This window comes from Sinohyriopsis cumingii, chromosome 8 (genome assembly GCF_028554795.1).
Source record: "Sinohyriopsis cumingii isolate HCF-2022 chromosome 8, ASM2855479v2, whole genome shotgun sequence".
Lineage (NCBI taxonomy): Eukaryota > Metazoa > Mollusca > Bivalvia > Unionida > Unionidae > Sinohyriopsis > Sinohyriopsis cumingii.
The window spans coordinates 27,660,473-27,678,887 of record NC_142968.1 but is presented as its reverse complement, the minus strand read 5'-3'; the positions used below and the strand labels follow the sequence as shown (position 1 = coordinate 27,678,887).

At 34.8% G+C, this 18,415-nt stretch overlaps 1 protein-coding gene across 4 annotated transcripts in view; it reads right to left on the bottom strand.

The window, feature by feature from the left end:
- Nucleotides 1–18,415, bottom strand: part of LOC149793191 (uncharacterized) — a 51,496-nt gene that overhangs the window by 11,884 nt on the left and 21,197 nt on the right. For 3 of the 4 annotated variants that reach the window (XM_089967143.1, XM_089967146.1, XM_089967145.1), the window contains exons 4-5: nt 3,755–3,805; nt 2,025–2,075 (exon numbers count right to left, since the gene is read on the bottom strand). In XM_089967143.1, coding sequence (XP_089823269.1) covers nt 2,025–2,075; nt 3,755–3,805 — 102 coding nt within the window. Of the gene's footprint in view, nt 1–2,024; nt 2,076–3,754; nt 3,806–5,531; nt 6,036–18,415 lie in introns of those variants that run through there. The other variant, XM_089967144.1, reaches the window with a different exon arrangement.

The following is an 18,415-nucleotide window of genomic DNA, read 5'->3' as shown; positions in this document are numbered from 1 at the left end:
TGCAGTTCTCGTTGTGTGTCTTGATAATTTGAACATTATATAAGGATGCGAAGATGAAATCGCATAAGCAATATAACATATTTGCAAAGTGTGCCAGACTTATGTTAAATTTAAACGACTAACGATTAAAAATGTATCTTACTTTAGTTAGGATAATATTTTATTTATTTTGCTCGTCGTGAAATATGTCTTTATTGGCATAATTAATTTTCGATGGTGATAAAGTATATCGAATTTCAAATATGAATTCAACCGAGAAACAAGACGAGGAATATAGATTTAACATTTTTATCATCAGTTGTAATGAATTACTGTCCATGGAAAGATAACTACATATATTTCCTAAAGAATCTCATGCATATAAGCAGTAGCCTTTAGTTGTACCACCTTGAAAAACAAGCACACCTTAAATAATTTCTTACTTGATCCAAATGTTTTTCACTTTGTTTAAGAACATAATTGTGGCCGCTTGGTCTTCTACCAGTGTTGACTTGTTCGAATTATCTATAGGGATCAGAACCTTTACAATGAGCCTCTGATATAGATACCACAAAGACCTTATCTTGACATGGTATAAAGGAGATTCCGTAACACAGCAAGGTTTTATATGCAGTAGAAATAAGGAAAGATCTGTTTAATCTGTTTTCAGTTTGATTTAACGGCTACTGTAAAGTGTTTGTGGAGATTAACAAATTGCACTTCAATGTCGTTCAAAATTGCGTTTAGCATCAGATCGTTTAGCTTTATCAATTATTTATAAAACACCAAAACATGTTTCGCTCTATATTTTTGCTGTTGTTATACTAAATTAGCGAACGAAGCTGATGGTCATTCCTGGACCCCAGGAAGATCTTCATAAATAGTATGTTCAAGGTCGTTCATCGGAGCACATTCTAAGTCAAAGAATATTCTTCTGCGGAGAACATTTGGAAGCTTTTGAAACTTTTTCAACATTATTATAAAAGGGCAATAGAAATGGCCCCGTTATTGGTTCAACAACAACATATGTTCGAACTATTGCAACGTATATCACTCATCTTACTTCCAACCTTGTTGTTTATCAGTTAATAGGATAATTAGGAAACCAAATGAGTTATCTTTCTCCCCTTAAGATGAGATATTTAACTTACAACATATATAACATACGTTCATACCTTATCAAACATCTTTGAAATATCATCCACAATTATCTTTGACAATAAGAGTTCTACTATTATTATGGAATTTTTCTATCATCCAGGAATATATTACTACAATATTATCTCATGGATTTTATTATTGATAGGATCAAGAATAATGTAACACCTGCCTCAGAATAAAATATACGTGGATAATATTTGCAAATAGACGAAAAATATTATATGTCTAAATAACACGCTAGACGGCGGATAAAAATTTATTTTATTTTCAAGTAAATATGTATGGTGAATTGGCAACACATTAATTTGATCGAATCTATGCTGCATATGACATATTTTTGTTCAAAGAACATAAATAGGAGTCATTATGTTGTGCAAACAATTAACTTGTCAACAATACGTGAAAAGACAGACGAAGAGGTCGAATTCAAACTATCGGCAACATATGACAACGATGGATTGAGGATGGATTAATCTGTGAAACCGTACAGTAAGTTTGCAATATAATGGTACGATACATGAGATTACAACACTAAAACATTAAATCTGATCGAGCAACAAGGGACAATGCTATTTTGTAATCAAGGGACATAACTTTAGTACAGGTGAGCTTGTCATATGCGCCTAAGCCTTATATTTTCTCTAGACTGTAAGCATTTGATTTTGGTCTTAAATGTTCGTTCTGCTTGCAGTGATCATAAATTCGGTGAGGACAAAAAGAGCGAGATAATGGGACTTTCACTTTAAATAGAAAGAATAGTATTAATGAATGTTAACGATCGGATGTCAAACATATCATTTTATCAATACAGTCAGCAAGAGTACCGTAAAGGTATTAAAGATAGGTAGGAATAAAACTGAAAAGATTTGCCATGTATACAGAACCTTCTGCATCCACTTCCGGCATCAAAACTGCTGTCGTGTAATAATTGGTGCCTTGGAAAGAAAAATAGTCAATATTGTATGAATCATTTGCCTTAATCAGAGATACATGTCTAAACAACGAATACATAAATGATATAAATTATGGAATACGGGCATTGTAAGATTTGTAGTGTCAATGAATTTTGCTTCGACCATCATATTACAAAGCAAACAATTTTTTTTAATGAATTATAAAAGTTCCTTCTTGTAGCTGCATGTTCTCTTCTTGTCAAAGTGATGGTCCTTATCTAGGGAAAAACAACAAAAATATCAGAATTTGTCGGAAAGAATATTCTAAATAGGAGTTCAATAAAACATCATCACGGTAGATTTTGGTTCGTCGTCTATTTATTTATCAGTAGCATTATCTTTATTTGCTTTTTACTTTTAATCTTTCAACAAAACGGATTCAAAAATCACTTTTTTTCATCATAAAAAAATTGTTTTCGAATCCAGACAGAGCCAGTCCGTTAAGATCCCTTAGTGTGTCTCTGTAGTAGACTTATTACTCTGCAGCTCCAGAATAAAAAGTTCTTTATATACTTATATAATGTTGTTCAGCATTCTACAAAGGTTTCATCAACTTTACGCGATGTTAACTGTCAAATATTGTATTGATAGGTTTACTCCAATAAAGTGACTTCTTTGAAGACTATGGACAATTGTTTTTTATACTTTCAGTTCCAAACATGACAGCATCTTAAGTCCAACATAAAACGTGTAAACAAAAATGTTAGTATTCTACAGCTAATCGTGTAAATTGTATTTTAAAAAGATAGACGATATTTTACTTCCAACGAAAGTACCTTGTGTATATACTTTCCGGCTCATGGTAGTAGTCGAGTAATGACTACTTCCTGTTAGATACAAAGAGAATTTCTCATCTGTTGTCTATCTTATTCAAGCATGCATATATATATATATATATATATATATATATATATATATATATATATATATATATATATATATATATATATATATATATATATATATATATATATATATATATATATCTTAGCTTTAAAATGCTAGATTCTTTGAAGCATACTCATATTTAGAGACAAATAAACAGAGATATACGAATCGTTTAGAAACATAAACAAGAATTAAGGCGGCCGACAATTGTAGAAAAAACACTTGAATTTCGGTCATAGTTGTTTCTTTATTATTATGATCATTACAATTTATATTGCTGCTTTTACAGAAATATAATTTTAAACAGTTTTATTTAGAGAAATAACTTCTGTATCCTTTCATCACTTTGGCCGTGCAATAATTGATTTCTGAACGGAAATGAAGAAACTGAAAACTGTATATATAAAGATACATATTGCTCATTGGTCTAATATGCTGAATACTGATAACTGTAACCCGATAATTCCAATAAGATGTTGAGGTTTCGAGTTTTCTTTAAAAACGTTTCCTACCTTCTACGATCCCCAAAGTAACAAATGTTGTCTAACTAACGGACATGTTCATTCACAGAACTTCGGGTTTTCTTCATAGTAAAATGATATACTTCTAATAAGAAAAAATTTTGAAAAGGTTGGTTGTTCATGACAATAAAAGAAGACACTTTATCCACTAGAAATATTAGTTTATCTTCGTTATTTTATATCTCTAAGTCATTAACATGTTTATCGATTATGAGTAGGAACATAAACAAATTGTAGTAGCAGAATCAATACCTTCTGCATCCTCCTTATGGGTAGTCGCCGTGGTTGTGTAATGGATATTCCCTGAAAATTGCAAATAGGTCTCTAGATTAATCAAAGATCCATGCTATCATTATGTTTTTAATGGTTCGTGTGCTTCGAAGTTTAAGTAAAGTATCTAAAACATATACTCATGGTTTAAGGTCATATATGGCATAATTAGCTTAGTGTTGTCCTCACGTAATAATTGCACAAAACAGAACGATTACATATCAAATAAAAGTAAAGACTCCGAAAAGCTCCCGTGTCCCTTAGACGAAGACTTCTTGACAAATGAAAGATTTTGTGTCAACGAATATTCATCAGCTGTGTGAACAGCATTGTCCAATGTTTCAAGCTTTTACTCGAGAAGCTAGATCATGACGTCAATATGGACGCCATTATTAAACCCTTCAATTAATATGGGTTGTCTCGGATTATCCTAATCATAATCAACCTTCTTGACTGAGCACCGCTTATCAAATAGTTCTTATTTTTACATAGGTTTGTCCAGTTTCTTTCTACAGTGCCAAACAACTTGTCAATAAGCCTCTGGTAGCAACTCATTACCCTTCAACATACATTCCTTACCTACATCATCATCGGCACTTTCTTGTTATGACAGTGAAATGTAGGCTTCACGCCCTTTGTCCATAATACAAACAGTACACTTTGTAATAAAAACTTTAAATGTTCACTTGACCATTTCAAGTTCATAGTTTTATTCGCAAATTGAGGAAAGTGTTGTTCTGCTTATTTTTCTTTGAAAGTGGGTAATAACCTAATATTTCTAGTGACATCAAAACCTGGACATGGGTGTAAAGGAGTGTGCTCCGACTGCCAAATTCCTTTTAATTTCAATTGTATTTCCCTGATTGACGTTCAGCATGTAGGGGTTAGTGTTAGGACTAGTCGGCCTGGTGTCAGGATAATGTGACTGGGTGGGACATCATGCTACATGTCTGCTTCATGATTCCCCAGTGCTAGACATCACTATAAACTGCCACACTGCAGGCATTGTAGCGATATCACTGAAAAGTTGTTAAAGCTACATTTAACAAAATCAAATTACACACACACACACGCACACACATATTCACAACTCGTTAATTGTTAAAGCTACGTTAAAAGTCCAAATCACACACACACACACATTAGTCAGGTAGGCCCAAACTCTTGCTCTCAGGGTCAAAGACACTATACAAAATAATATACATAAACTATGGTATATATTCATATAATTTTAGCAGTTGGGGTGGCAAAACAAACTATAAATATCCCGCAGAAACTATCAAAAATGTTGGTTGTGTTCAACACAATTTAGAAATGAGTGTAAAGACACGCCTGTAAATACATTCAAGGTACTGTGAGGAAACGAGATCAAAAGTGTGTCTCATAAGTAAGGAAATTACGTAATTTGCAATGTTGCCACGTAAGAATCACGTGGACAGTAAATTATTCTTCTGTGGTTAATTACAGTGTATGAAAAATACGCATATTTTTATTTCAGAATTAAAATATAAGATGAAACACTATCTTTAAGTACTGTATGTAAATACGCATACACTGAATGTATACAATTATGTTCTTTCTCCACATACGACACAAGAAAAAATTAGGTATGGCGTCTATCGTAACACTGCTGATTGAGAAACAGTATAGCTAGTCACTGTTTACATTTGATTCCATTTTGCAGGAGGTAATCTTTAAATGATACTGTTTTGCTTCACGTGATATTTGTGTTGACATAAATCGATACTGAGGTACATACCATTCGTTGGTAGATTATCACTGTGGTACATAGCAGTGTTTTGTATGTAAACAGGGGCAGCTAAATCTTCTAAATTCCATTGTTCTACCACCCTGTAATTCCCAGTATCATTTTTGGTTATGTTCAAAATGTTCATTGTCAAAATTACATTTTCAGGCTGAATGTAAACTATAGACAAATTCACTCGATGCGGTGGTCTGCGTTGAACAGACGTCTTGTCATTGGTGTAAAACATATGGATTATTGAATCGTTGTGCAGGATGATGATAGCATCATTCCTTATACTCTTAAACGTCCATGAGAAAGATACGTTTTGTCCAGTTATGGTTGGTACAATTTTACCTTCTGAGACACTGTAGATTGTTAAACAGTGGATCACAATATGTAAGAAATGCATATTATATTCCTGTCTTGCACTTCAGGCTAAGTTCGCATTACTCTACATTAATGAACAAAAGGCAGAGCTTATATCGAACAGATGGTATGAATAGGACGTTCAAACAATTGAATGATATCGTCTCTAGCATCTGTAGATGACATTGTTATTAATCACCATTTTATTTTTAGTCTAACTTGACGATCTCATGAGAGCTTGCATCCTGAGTCTAGTAACCTTATAACATACGAATCCTTCGATGAAAGGTAATGTATTAAATCGAATTAGTACTTCTCTTCTAACCTTTATGTACAATATAAACTACTCCTCAGCTTATTTTACATTCATTATTCTAATTTTATGAAGGGAATAAACATCTTAGGGATTACAATATGTAACAAAATGTTAGCATAATGGAACATTTATCTAATTGGTTGCATCATCAATATTTGGGTGGAAATCCAGATGGAAATAACAATTAAATTCAGTTTGTATTTATCAGTATTTTATCTTGAGTTACTCTTTCCTGCCAGGGTCGAAACTAATGTGTACCATTCTTGTAAGAATGCGAGGAAATGATAAAGGAAACATTTTTGTTTCAAGAAATCGATGCTTAGATACATATAAGGAAAGACAACGAAGTGATCGAATTTCAGATATGATTATGGCTGAGATGGCATATGGGTTAGTGATTGGTGCCGAAACCCGCTGACCGCATTCTAATCTCCCTAGACCACCAACTAAAAATCTCTAGTATGTATGAAAATACTACTGATTCGTATTTGAACGTAACGTACAGAAAGGAAGACAAGTATTGACTTATTTGCATAAATAAGGGCAATGTACATACTATTAAGATAATCAGATGAAAAATACTGTCAAAATGTGTAACGTTCATGTATATTTTATGTTGAGATCAGAGCAGCAGAAGTTTATTAAATTAATCCAAGGTGTGGCTATCTTAGTGAAAATATATTATCCATTAGGAGAATAAAACCAAAATTGTTTTGACATATTTCCAGTATAAAAACGAAACCATGCGTAGTGATTAACCAACGATAAGAAATGAGAATGCGAAGCAGAAGTTGGGTTAGGTGCGGTTGGAGTCCATGTCCGTTGTGCGAATTTATTTTAACAGAAAGCAAGACATCACACCAAATCAGTCAACAATGAACAAAGGTTTACGATGAAGTGAACGAAAAATCTGTAAAATTTGAATGAAAATTAAATGGTTTCTGATTTCCTATATTTTATCTACTCTGTTCATCCAAACCTAAATATGTATTACAGCACCAGGCCACTTAGTGTTGAACTAAATTGACGTTACAAATTAAAAATCTAGTAAGCTTTACGAGAATAATTCTCAATTTCTACGACGATTTCGAAAAACATAGATAAAATGTCTGGAATACAATGATAGATTGAACACATATTTATTATGTATATGAAGTGGCTGTTTTGTAATTGAAAATACAAATTAACGTTTTCCTCAAAAAATCATTCAGATCCCTACCTTGTCCTGTAACTAAGTTTAGTGCATTAAGTTTATTAACCCACCTTAACCAAACTAACATAACAAAAGCCATTAACGAGATAAAAGACTGAATACATTGAACAGATGTTTTTCACATACAACTCACTGAACATTTTGAAAAGTATTCTTAATATTGTTACAGTGACGACTATTTTTAATATGTGTAGATTAAAATGTGACTTGGATCAACAAATGTGTGCGGTGTGAATGGCAACATCTCTTTGCGGGAAAGCCTTAGTAAATTTAATAGAAACAAATGCAAGTATTGTCAAAATCAGCATACACATTTCATGTTTATTTTCAAATGTAGTAGAGTCAGATTGTCTAGTTTGCCAATTTTGCCTTTCTGGGTCCTGATAATCTTAATAGACTCTATCCTGCGTGACTTGTACCCATTTTGGCAAGCAAGTCACATGCTATGTTCAACCCGTGGAGTATTAATATTCCACGAACGTAAAGATTCTTTATCTCCACTTTTATCGTATGTAAATCAGCCGCAACACGGTTTATAATTTGTTCTTGGGGTTGGTGCTGATTCTCCATTTCCACCACCACAATCTTCAACTCAGCCGCCCTAATAATTTTATTCTTGATTGCCACTGAATGCAGTTCACGGATCATCAACATAATATTTTATGCCGCTGTAAACAGTTATGAACTGACGCGTATTCGAGAATGTAATCTTATCGAACTTTATTTGATAGCACCACCAAAGGCACCGGTTTGTATTAATCTAACCCCGACAATAGTTCCTACTGGTGGTAACTATGTTGGTTGTTGTGGATGCAATTACAGCCACATCAAGACCAGCAGTTGTTACTGCATCATGTCTACAAACTGCATCTGCAGCCATGCACTCACGTTTGTATTTCTTCTTGCAGCTGTTACTCCACTTTGGTTATTTTTTCACGTCGGTAACATTGAGGGTCCATTATATTATTTTTACATTAATAATACAATTGCTTAGTACAATTTCGTGACTGGTAGACCCTGTCCAAACTCATCACACCCAGGTGGAATAGGCACACGCACTCTTAGCCAATTATCCTTTTCACTAATAAAACTGTCGCAAAATTATACAAAATATCAGTTTGGGAAGTATTTAAATTTCTGGTGATTGTGCGTTCTAAAGATCTGGCACCCTTTTCATTTAAAAACACGCCGATAACGCCTGTACTTTTTGCATCTAATGATCACCTTTGCCTTGCAACTGTTACCCGAACAAGTGCGTCTATGCTGAATAACAGCAGAGGACTTTTGTGTCTCAGCTGAGTTAATGCTTGTATAAAATATTCTGGATACAGAGATGAACTAAGCTTCACCATTGTAGAAACAATCGCAGAGTGTTTCACACGTGCGATGATTCCAGGTTGACCTCGAGTTCTCACTGACACATCATGGGAATTCCTACTTGACCCTTAAGAAAATGATATGACAGTTCATATGCGGTTTGGTACCACCACTTGGAGGTAGATATTCATCGAGAAGTGAAGCAAAATTATTATCGATGTTAGCATCCGATGCCAACTGATCCAATACGCCGTCGGTAAATCACATCACCGTGGTCCGAATCGAATATGTGTATAACAATGATCAAACTAATCTTAAACATAAAAACTGAATCAAGTACTGGATACACGTTGAGTGCTTCGAACTGAGTTTCATCTACAGTGACTACTCATTTTCTGATCTTGATGCTGTGTAAATTTCTATAGCAATACAGCTCGGCTTTTCAATATGTAATATTCCGGTACAAAATCAAGACTAAGATGCCGTTTAACATTTATCAACATTCCCATTCGACCCCACAAATTCTTACTTCCGGTTTTGATAAACAATTATGATCTAGACTGGCAAACCATTAAGATGTGATGTTTAGGTCTATCAAAAGCAACTTTAGTAAAACTTAAAGGAAGTCGACCGTTTTCTAACGGTAGGTCAAATTTTTCTGCTCTTGTTTTATTAATATTCCTGGAGTTTGACTCCATGAAGTTACCACGACTGGTAGTGGCGACATTTTAGCAATTTTATCATCCACGCCTTGTTCAGTTGCAGCATTACTATCGTCAGTATACTTTTCAACAAACGCAATTGACACGCCAGAGTCCCTGATTCCACCGTTTTCAGTGACCTCAGCCAGGTTCTTTGCAACAGCGTCTTTTAACTTGAGAATTATATTTTGAATGTTAGCATTATACTTTTGTAGTTAACCAGTTTGTTCTGAAAAAGTCACAAGCTCAGCTGTTAACGTCAACAACAACACGACTAGAAAATTCAGTAAAATCCGCTTTGACGGCAAACCTGCTAAAATCCACATCACACCGTGTTTTGTGAAGTGCAACAACAGTACATTTTCATACACATTTTGTATAAAATTAAACGTACTTTAATGTGAAATCAATAAGTATTTGCGGGGTTTTGTCTTGCAAATCCACGAAACTCGTCAATAACAAGATGACCGCACATTGATCCATCCGACCTAGTTTGTTCTCCATCTCACCCACCATCACCATTACAAACAATGTGTTTGAGAACGTCATTTCCAAACAGCAGCCCATTGACTTGATTCCAAGAGACAAATGATTCAGAATTCGCACGTGTTTTCCATTAATACCTTGCCTTTTTAATGTACTCTAAGCTCGAGCTCAGAAGTTTCTTTCATACAGTAAAACACTAGCGGTATATTTCAAAGAAACAAACATATCATTCCATATCTCAGATGTATACCAATAACAGTTGCTTTTGGAGCTTATAAGTGCCTATGGATATCAATAACAGTTGAGTTGGGGGCTCATAAGTGCCTATGGATACCAATAACAGTTGTTCTTGGAGCTCATAAGTGCCTATGCATACCAATAACAGTTGATCTGGGAGCTCATAAGTGCCTATGGATACCAATAACAGTTGATCTGGGAGCTCATAAATGCCTATGGATATCAATAACAGTTGATGTGGGAGCTCATAAGTGCCTGTGGAATAAAAGAATCTTACAGTTTGCGAATGAATGTTCGATTCGGCGCAATAAAAACGAACATTTACAGACCAAGAGATGTTAAACCATACCATTTTATAAACCAAAGGTATGATATCTAAATTCAAACATAATTTGAAATAATAAGGTTTTTACTCTGTTGCTGTGGGTTTATGTCTAATTTAAATGTAACTTGGAAATAAGTATTGTTTAGACTTTCTCGCTAGATATATATGTCAATTTCAAAAGTGGACACAAAGCTTGCAGGTTTCAGTTAGTTTAATTTTTTGATAAGTAGTGTCTCCATTGATATACTTTATTCCTTAATCAATTTTGAATTGAAGGTGGTATTAAACATTTATTATGCATACGATTTTTTTGCATGTTATATGGTTTGGTATAAAAAAATAGTTTGCGCATAGGCATAATTCTAAAATTATGTCATATGCTATATAATCAATAATTGTGAGATATTCCCTATCTATATTTAATCCTGCGTGTCCGCATTTAATGGTGATACTATTGTTATAACTGAAATATTATTTTGACAATAATCTTATTGAGGTATATAAAAAGTAGTTACCATAAACAATCATAAATATTATAAATGACATGGTTGGTATAGTGTTGATAAAAAGCAATTTGATAAGTCAGCATTATTGATATAAATTGAGCATAAAGATTGTTTTAACTGTATGCTATGGATTATACAGATCAATAATGAATTTCCGCTGATTAATCAATTATTCAATTTCATTACATTATTTTCTGCTTTCGCTTCCGCCTGCATAAGGGACAAAATAGGAAAAAATCACATATATGAAAGAAAAAGAGTTTGGGCTTCGTGAAGCCCTTGAAATTGAACTTAGAGCAAGTAACTTACAAGTGGACGCTATACAGTAAATTTCTTGGTTACGAGGTGCATGCACTGCAATCTATTTAATTCATTTTTTGGGATTGTTGTTTTTGTTAAACCTATAAGAAGGTTCTAAAATAAATATGAAAATTGCAGTAGACTAATCGATTAACAGATAACCATAGGGATTGATAATAAAAAAATGTCTTTATGGTAATTCTCCCTTGACCCGTAAACAGTCTCTCTCTCTCTCTCTCTCTCTCTCTCTCTCTCTGGATCATTGTAGCATGATACTTTTTTGCCTCTATGACCTAAGAATGATAGTACAAGTCACAGTAAAACCGATAAACGGAATTGGGAAAAAGATATAGAGATTTAGGATAACAGCAATTTTGTGGTCAGTAGTAATGTTAAGAAAAGCAGAATAATGATTTAGATCAGCTGTAAGTATATGAAAATGTTTGAATTAGCCTTGATGGCTCGTCATTTTGCTTACTTAATATTCGACTCTCATTTCCAAAGATTCTCCGGTACCTGAATGGCTGAGCGTTCAGTGTTCAAAAGAACAAACCATGCATTTCTAGTGCTCTTCTTTCTTCAATAAAGCCATCTTTCGTGTTTAAAACATAAGCGTGCTTTACATTTATTTAATCAAAATGAATGAATATAGAAGCTCAAAAGTTAAAGCAAGCAACTAATAAATGTGCAAAGAGGATTGTAAATAACACAAACGGCACAAAACTATATTGTGAAGTGGACACACTTAGCTAGGATGTGAACAATTCGTTCAGTCCGGCAATAATAAGTTGCCTTTAGTCAGTCTTAACTCCGTTCGTTCAAAGGCAAGCATGTACATTTGTATGTGATATAAATAAAATATATGCATAGTATGTACGCCGCTGTAGCATTGATATACCACTCGTTGTATAAATTTATCATTAAAAGTAAATTCGGCAAGCATCCATTCCTTACCATGAACAAAAATGTATAAGTCTCCTGGTATATCAATGGTAAAACGTACGTACTATACATATTGTATTTGTGCAAGATTCAGATATGTGGCTACACCATGTACATAGGTTATTAATGCTTTGTCAAATTTAACGTTTCGTTAGATATTCAGTTTCGAATGAAAAACTGAAAAGATGAAAAGAAACATGTATTTTGAGAGGTTTCAATGTGTTTGAAAAGTCCCAGCATGTTAATAAATTCTGGAGTTGAAATGGTAATGTTGTCATGGTTGTTGCAACGAGAAATAATTCCTTGTCTCCATCTTTCGAACCGTGTTTTAGAATGACTTATAGCCCTGATATGATACTGATTTCCTTTAACCTGCTCTGAGAAAAACGACATGACTGCTATAGAATTATTTCCGAATTGGCAAGGATTATTTTGAGGGTTATATTGCCCATAATGATGATTTGACAATATCCAGTTTTGACAGCAGCGTTCTGTTCACAATATTATATTCAGCTATTACTATATTTGAAACAAATGTTTCGTCTGAACGGAGACGAAAACAATGAATCTTTCAAAGTCAGTGATAATTGCAAGATCATCTTGTAATAATATATGCAAACAGCTGCAGTACATAGACAACACTAATAGTAAAAAATAATGCAGATTTTGAATGAACTAAAATATCTTTCCTTGAATAGCTTTACTATTGAATTTAGTTATTTCAGTCTCCACGAAATCGTGATGATTATTTATATTTCTGTCTCTGCTGTGATTTCTAGTACTGGGGCATCAATGCGCAGATATTTAGCATCATGTCCCACCCAGTCACATTGTACTGACACCAGTCTTACCAGTCATAATACTAATCTCGTAACGCTGATCTCCAATCGAGGTAGCTGCTACATCCGCGGCTGACGCTCTAACCACTTAGACCATCGGAGCGGTCGGTAGAGATCTGATTTGTTTATCTATTATCGATTGCATTTGTTCACTTCCATCCAGAATTTCTATGAACTCCCTCGTGCACTGACATGAGGGTTTGGGAGTAGGGTGGACGTAACGAGTACGGACGCTCAACTCGATTATGACACTCTTAATGTGATTGAATTTTAATAGACCTGTACGAACAGTACCGTTTTTAATAACTTTCTATTTTAGTTGTATACCTCCATGGCCATAGTATATCCCTATGTCACTCATTATATGTTTTCAGTGCCCACCCGTCCATGAATGATCTTTAGGAATCAGGTACAATGATTTTGGGACTGGTACCATACTTCATAATTGGGCTTCGATTCCTATAGCAAAATGCTACTTTGCAATAATTAGGCATATTAAAGAACTCTTCACTAGCAATGCTTGTGTAAAAGCAACAGAATCTCCCAGTCACTGTTTACTACACATGTGTGCACTTTTACACTCACTTTGTATTTTGACATTATTTAAGGCTGCTTCGAAAATAACCCAATACGTTTGCCCCCGATATGAATATAGTTATGTCCTGCACTATTTGGGTTATAATTAAAAAATCAGACAGGGAAGTAACATGCGATATTGATATTATCAGTATTATATATTGGAAATAGTGGTAGTATATTGTAATCTTGCAAATGTCATCGACATGCTATTATTTTTGTATCGGGAAATGTCAGATCAACACACATCTAGATGCATGCCTAGCACCATTAGTGTCATATCTGCACTTGATTAATTAGCTAGTAGAAAGACAAGGATCATTCATAGGGCTCAAAACTCCGACCTTTATAAAGACTAATGTGAAGTTGTTATTAATTATTCAATAGGCAGTAGCTTTATATGTAGCAAAGCCGGGGATATCGGGGATACAGACCCATATTTACTAACATGGAAACGATGTTGAAAGTTTCATGACAAAGTTGGAAAATGTCCAAAAAATTATATTTACATTATATGTAATAGTTTGCATTTTGAGCACTATTAATAAACTTTCTTTCCTATTGTCGTAACTTCCAAGTGCATCCACACTTTTTACATAAATATTTCAAAATGTGATGTGTCTAGTGCACATTAAGTACAAAAATTTGATATTTTCAACCCTCTTGTCAAATTGTGTTCCTAACCGTATACATGACAAAACAATAAAGTCAGAATATACGTCTACACATGCTTTCCTTAAGACTTTGAGACTGAGAACTGGTAGAGAATTATATCAGTAACACGACGACCAATATGTAGCGTACTGTTAAATATATGTACCTGTGTTGTGATACAGGTTGGCTAGATTTTCATATCAAACACTTATTTTTGTCGAAATGCAACACATTAACTTATTTTAAGATTTTTATGTATAAGTAGTGCATTACATATTGTTTGAAACAGTTTGCTATTTGTACCTGTTTTATCTTGGATATAACAGATGGCGGATACTTTCTAATAAAGGATGAGAACACTAATTCATTACCGTATATATCACAATTAACGTTTGAGAAAATAGAACTAATTTGCAAACTAGATGACCAAATACACAAAACAAATACTTATTTACGGACGTAAGTGCACTTTTTCCAACAATCATAATCACATGCTTCGGCCGCATTTTTTTAAGATAAATGTTCCTGAAAGAAGATACTGAGCCACAATTTTCATCGGTTTTGCACCGGATAGGGACAAAATATGTTTAGCCTGCTGGAAAAGTATGAAAATCGTGTGTATGTGTACAAGATTAGTGTAGTAGTTGAAAGCATTTAAACAAGGTTTTGAGAGAAATAGTTTTATTTCCATGCTGATGTTGCAACTAATTGCCCACTTTCCATGCATTAAGTACGGTACACTACATCAGTAATATTTAGTTGTTTGATTTCTATGCCAACAAGTGCAATTATAATTAGGCTTAATAAAGTACATTTTAAATAGAAATGTTAAAATGTGTGCACATTATTGCGGTGTTATCTACCTCAAATCTCACTCTCTGAACATCACGGAATATGGTGGCGGGATCTATAGTTTCATACGACAATGGAATTCAGAAGTCATATATAGTGTTCATTTTAAAACAAGTAGTTTGTAGCACAAAATATTTATAACCGGTTTCATATATCATCTCAGGTTAACCTGTCGCAAAATGTAACTAGGTATAAATAGTGGCCTCCTCATTTTTAAACATAAAGAAAAATACTGACCTGCTAAAACTCTTAGATAGAAATTTAAAATTGGATTGACAATCAATATGTTCTTTTTCATGAAAATAAAATCGCCACCTGCTAATTTTTATCTCCACGGTACATCAGTGTGATCGCGCGTGCCAACATAATAATTAGCTTTTGTCGTAACTCAGCCGCTTGACAGCATTACAATTATTAAAATATACAAGAGTTGTATTACATCTGGTGATTTAAATGATGTAATACTTCATCAACTTTACAAACAGACGGAGAATTTGAACCCTTTGTTTGATTGAATAATCGCTGACGAAAATAGTTACATTAAATTACGATCTTTATCTCGGGAAGTCGCTTTGAAGAAACATGTTGATTCTGCTCATAAAGACTGACCAAACTTTGAATGCCCGGTAAGCGATAATACAATGACAGGAAATCAGGAGGACGTGAACACGCAGAACAAATATAGTCTGGGCTCTAGATTTAGGTAAAACGTGGTGAGAAGCGTGAAATTCAAGCTGTGGAAAAAGTACCTAAGATATTTGTTACATGGATATAGCTACTATTGATTTGTATCTTGGATATTTGTCGATAGGGCACATAAAGACCATGTGTGTGTGTGTGTGATTAAAATTTTTAACGTAGCTTTAACAATTTTTCTGTCATATCGCTACGATGTCTACGATGTCTGCAGTGTGGCAGTTTATAATGATGTCTAGCACTGGTGCATCATGCGCATGATGTCCCACCCAGTCACATTATCCTGACACCATGCCGACCAGTCCTAACACTAACCTCTTACTGCTGAACACCAATCGAGTTAGCTGGTAGTACCATTTTTATAAGTCTTTGGTATGACTCGGCCGAGGATCTAACCCACAACCTCCCGCATCCAAGGCGGACCCTCTAACCATTAGGCCACCGGATCGGTACACTTAAAGACTAAATAAATACCCTAAGTGTTATCTTTATTTCATAATGTATGGCATACTGCATCATTTGGGAGAATATGGCACATTTTCTTTCATGTTAATTACACTAGTCACGTGAATAGTTTCAATCTATATCTTCAGCAAAATACCAAGTGACTGAAGATTATGCCGGATCTTTTAATTTGATTAATATCTAGGTGAAGGAAAAAGAACGCAGTTTATTTCAATTCAAGTCGAATTATATTATATTTAATATAGCTTCTTGTTTCCTTTGCTGAATAAACTCAAAAACTATACATATATGTTATCTTTAATATATACAACCCCACTGAAAATGTCCATCTCAAAGTCAAGCTGTGCGCAAACTTCCGCTGTTACTCAGCCTCCGGTAACTTAAATGCATGTTGTATGGGTTTTATAAATGTTGTGAGTTACTGTCTTCGAACAACAAATACACAGCACTAATACAAGGATAATAAGTTAATACTTTAAGTCAATAATGCATGCGCTTGATGTACAAGAATGATTTTTCGATTTTATAAAGGGGCCTCTAAAGTAATTGGAAGGATCTGTATATACATCAAAGAACTGCTTAAAGAACTCATTCAAAGGGACCACTCTCTTGATAATAAGGCTTTCCAACGCTTGTGTTTTACGATCCAAGAATTAAGACCACACTGCTATTATGGATTACGACCAGTAATGCCAGACTGTTTGGTGATCTTAGTTAATGCAAACATCTGATCTGCTAAAAGCAAGTGAGTTGCGAAAAGTACATCCATTGGGCTGAAAACGTATTATGCCGAACGTCAGATGAATAAAAACATTTTTAATTAACATCACTTAACCTTCTCCTGTAGAATAATATACAATATTAACAGACTGCACTGAAATATATAATAAAATCATTTCATATATTTGTATCATAAATAATGCGGGTATTATTTGGCATTTTGCTTTACTCAGATGCGTAATGCCAATCGTCCTTTGTTTCACTGGCATCCATTTTACATGTCACATGTTCAATTGTGTCCTTGGTGGACTTGCCTCCGATGCTGATCGTCCCGGTATGCTTATCAAGCGCGTCTGACATGATTCTCTCCAGAAAGATGTTGAATAGTGTGGGCGAGAGCAGACAGCCTTGTCTAACTCCGACTGTCGTTCTGAACCAGTCCCCTATGCTGCCATCGAAGTATACTGCATTGGTGGCATTGTCATAGAGGTGCTCTATTACTGTGATGAGGTTGGAATTTATGGTGTACAGTCTCACGGTCGCCCACAAGGCTGCATGCCCTACCATGTCAAATGCTTTCTTCAAATCCACGAAGACGTGGTACAGATCTTGCTGGTGTAGGAGGGACTTCTCACACAATATCCAGAGGTTGAAGGTCTGCTCTGTTGTGCTGTGCACTGCTCTGAACACCGCTTGTTCCTCGACAATGATCTTTTCAGCCTGTGGCTTTAGCCTGTTCAGCAGTATCCGTAACATGACTTTGCTTGGATGGCTTATAAGACTGATTGTACGTTGGTTTTGACACTGTTGCAAGTTGCCTTTCTTGGGGAGGGTGATGATCAGTGATTGGGTCCATGGCGATGGCCATACTCCTGTTTGCCATATCTTGTTGCAGATGTTTGTGAGGGCGATAATCATTGCTTCTTCCCCAGCTTGGATTAGTTCTGCTAGGATGTTGTCCACTCCTGCTGATTTACCCCTTTTCAGTGATCTCACTGCGGCTTCTGCTTTTTCGCGTATGATATGGTGGTTGTCGTTGTTAGTTGCTGGAGGAACGTTCAGTACCTTTGGATCTATTGTGGCCCGGTGGTTGTAACGTTCTGCGCAGTACTCTGTCCATCCTTTCAGAATATCTTTTTCTTCTGTGAGGCAGTTTCCGACCTTCTGCTGTACGAAGATAAGGGCGTTTTGCTGATGACATTGATGGACTAGAAGGAAATGAGCAACAATTAGCTAGCTTAGTAGAGAGCCTCAAGAAAACATATGCAGCCTATGGCATGGAAATTAGTGCAGAGAAGACCAAAATGATGACCAATAACATCAAGGGCATTATCACTGACATCTGGGTCCAAGGTACAAAGTAGAAACAGTCCACAGCTTCATGT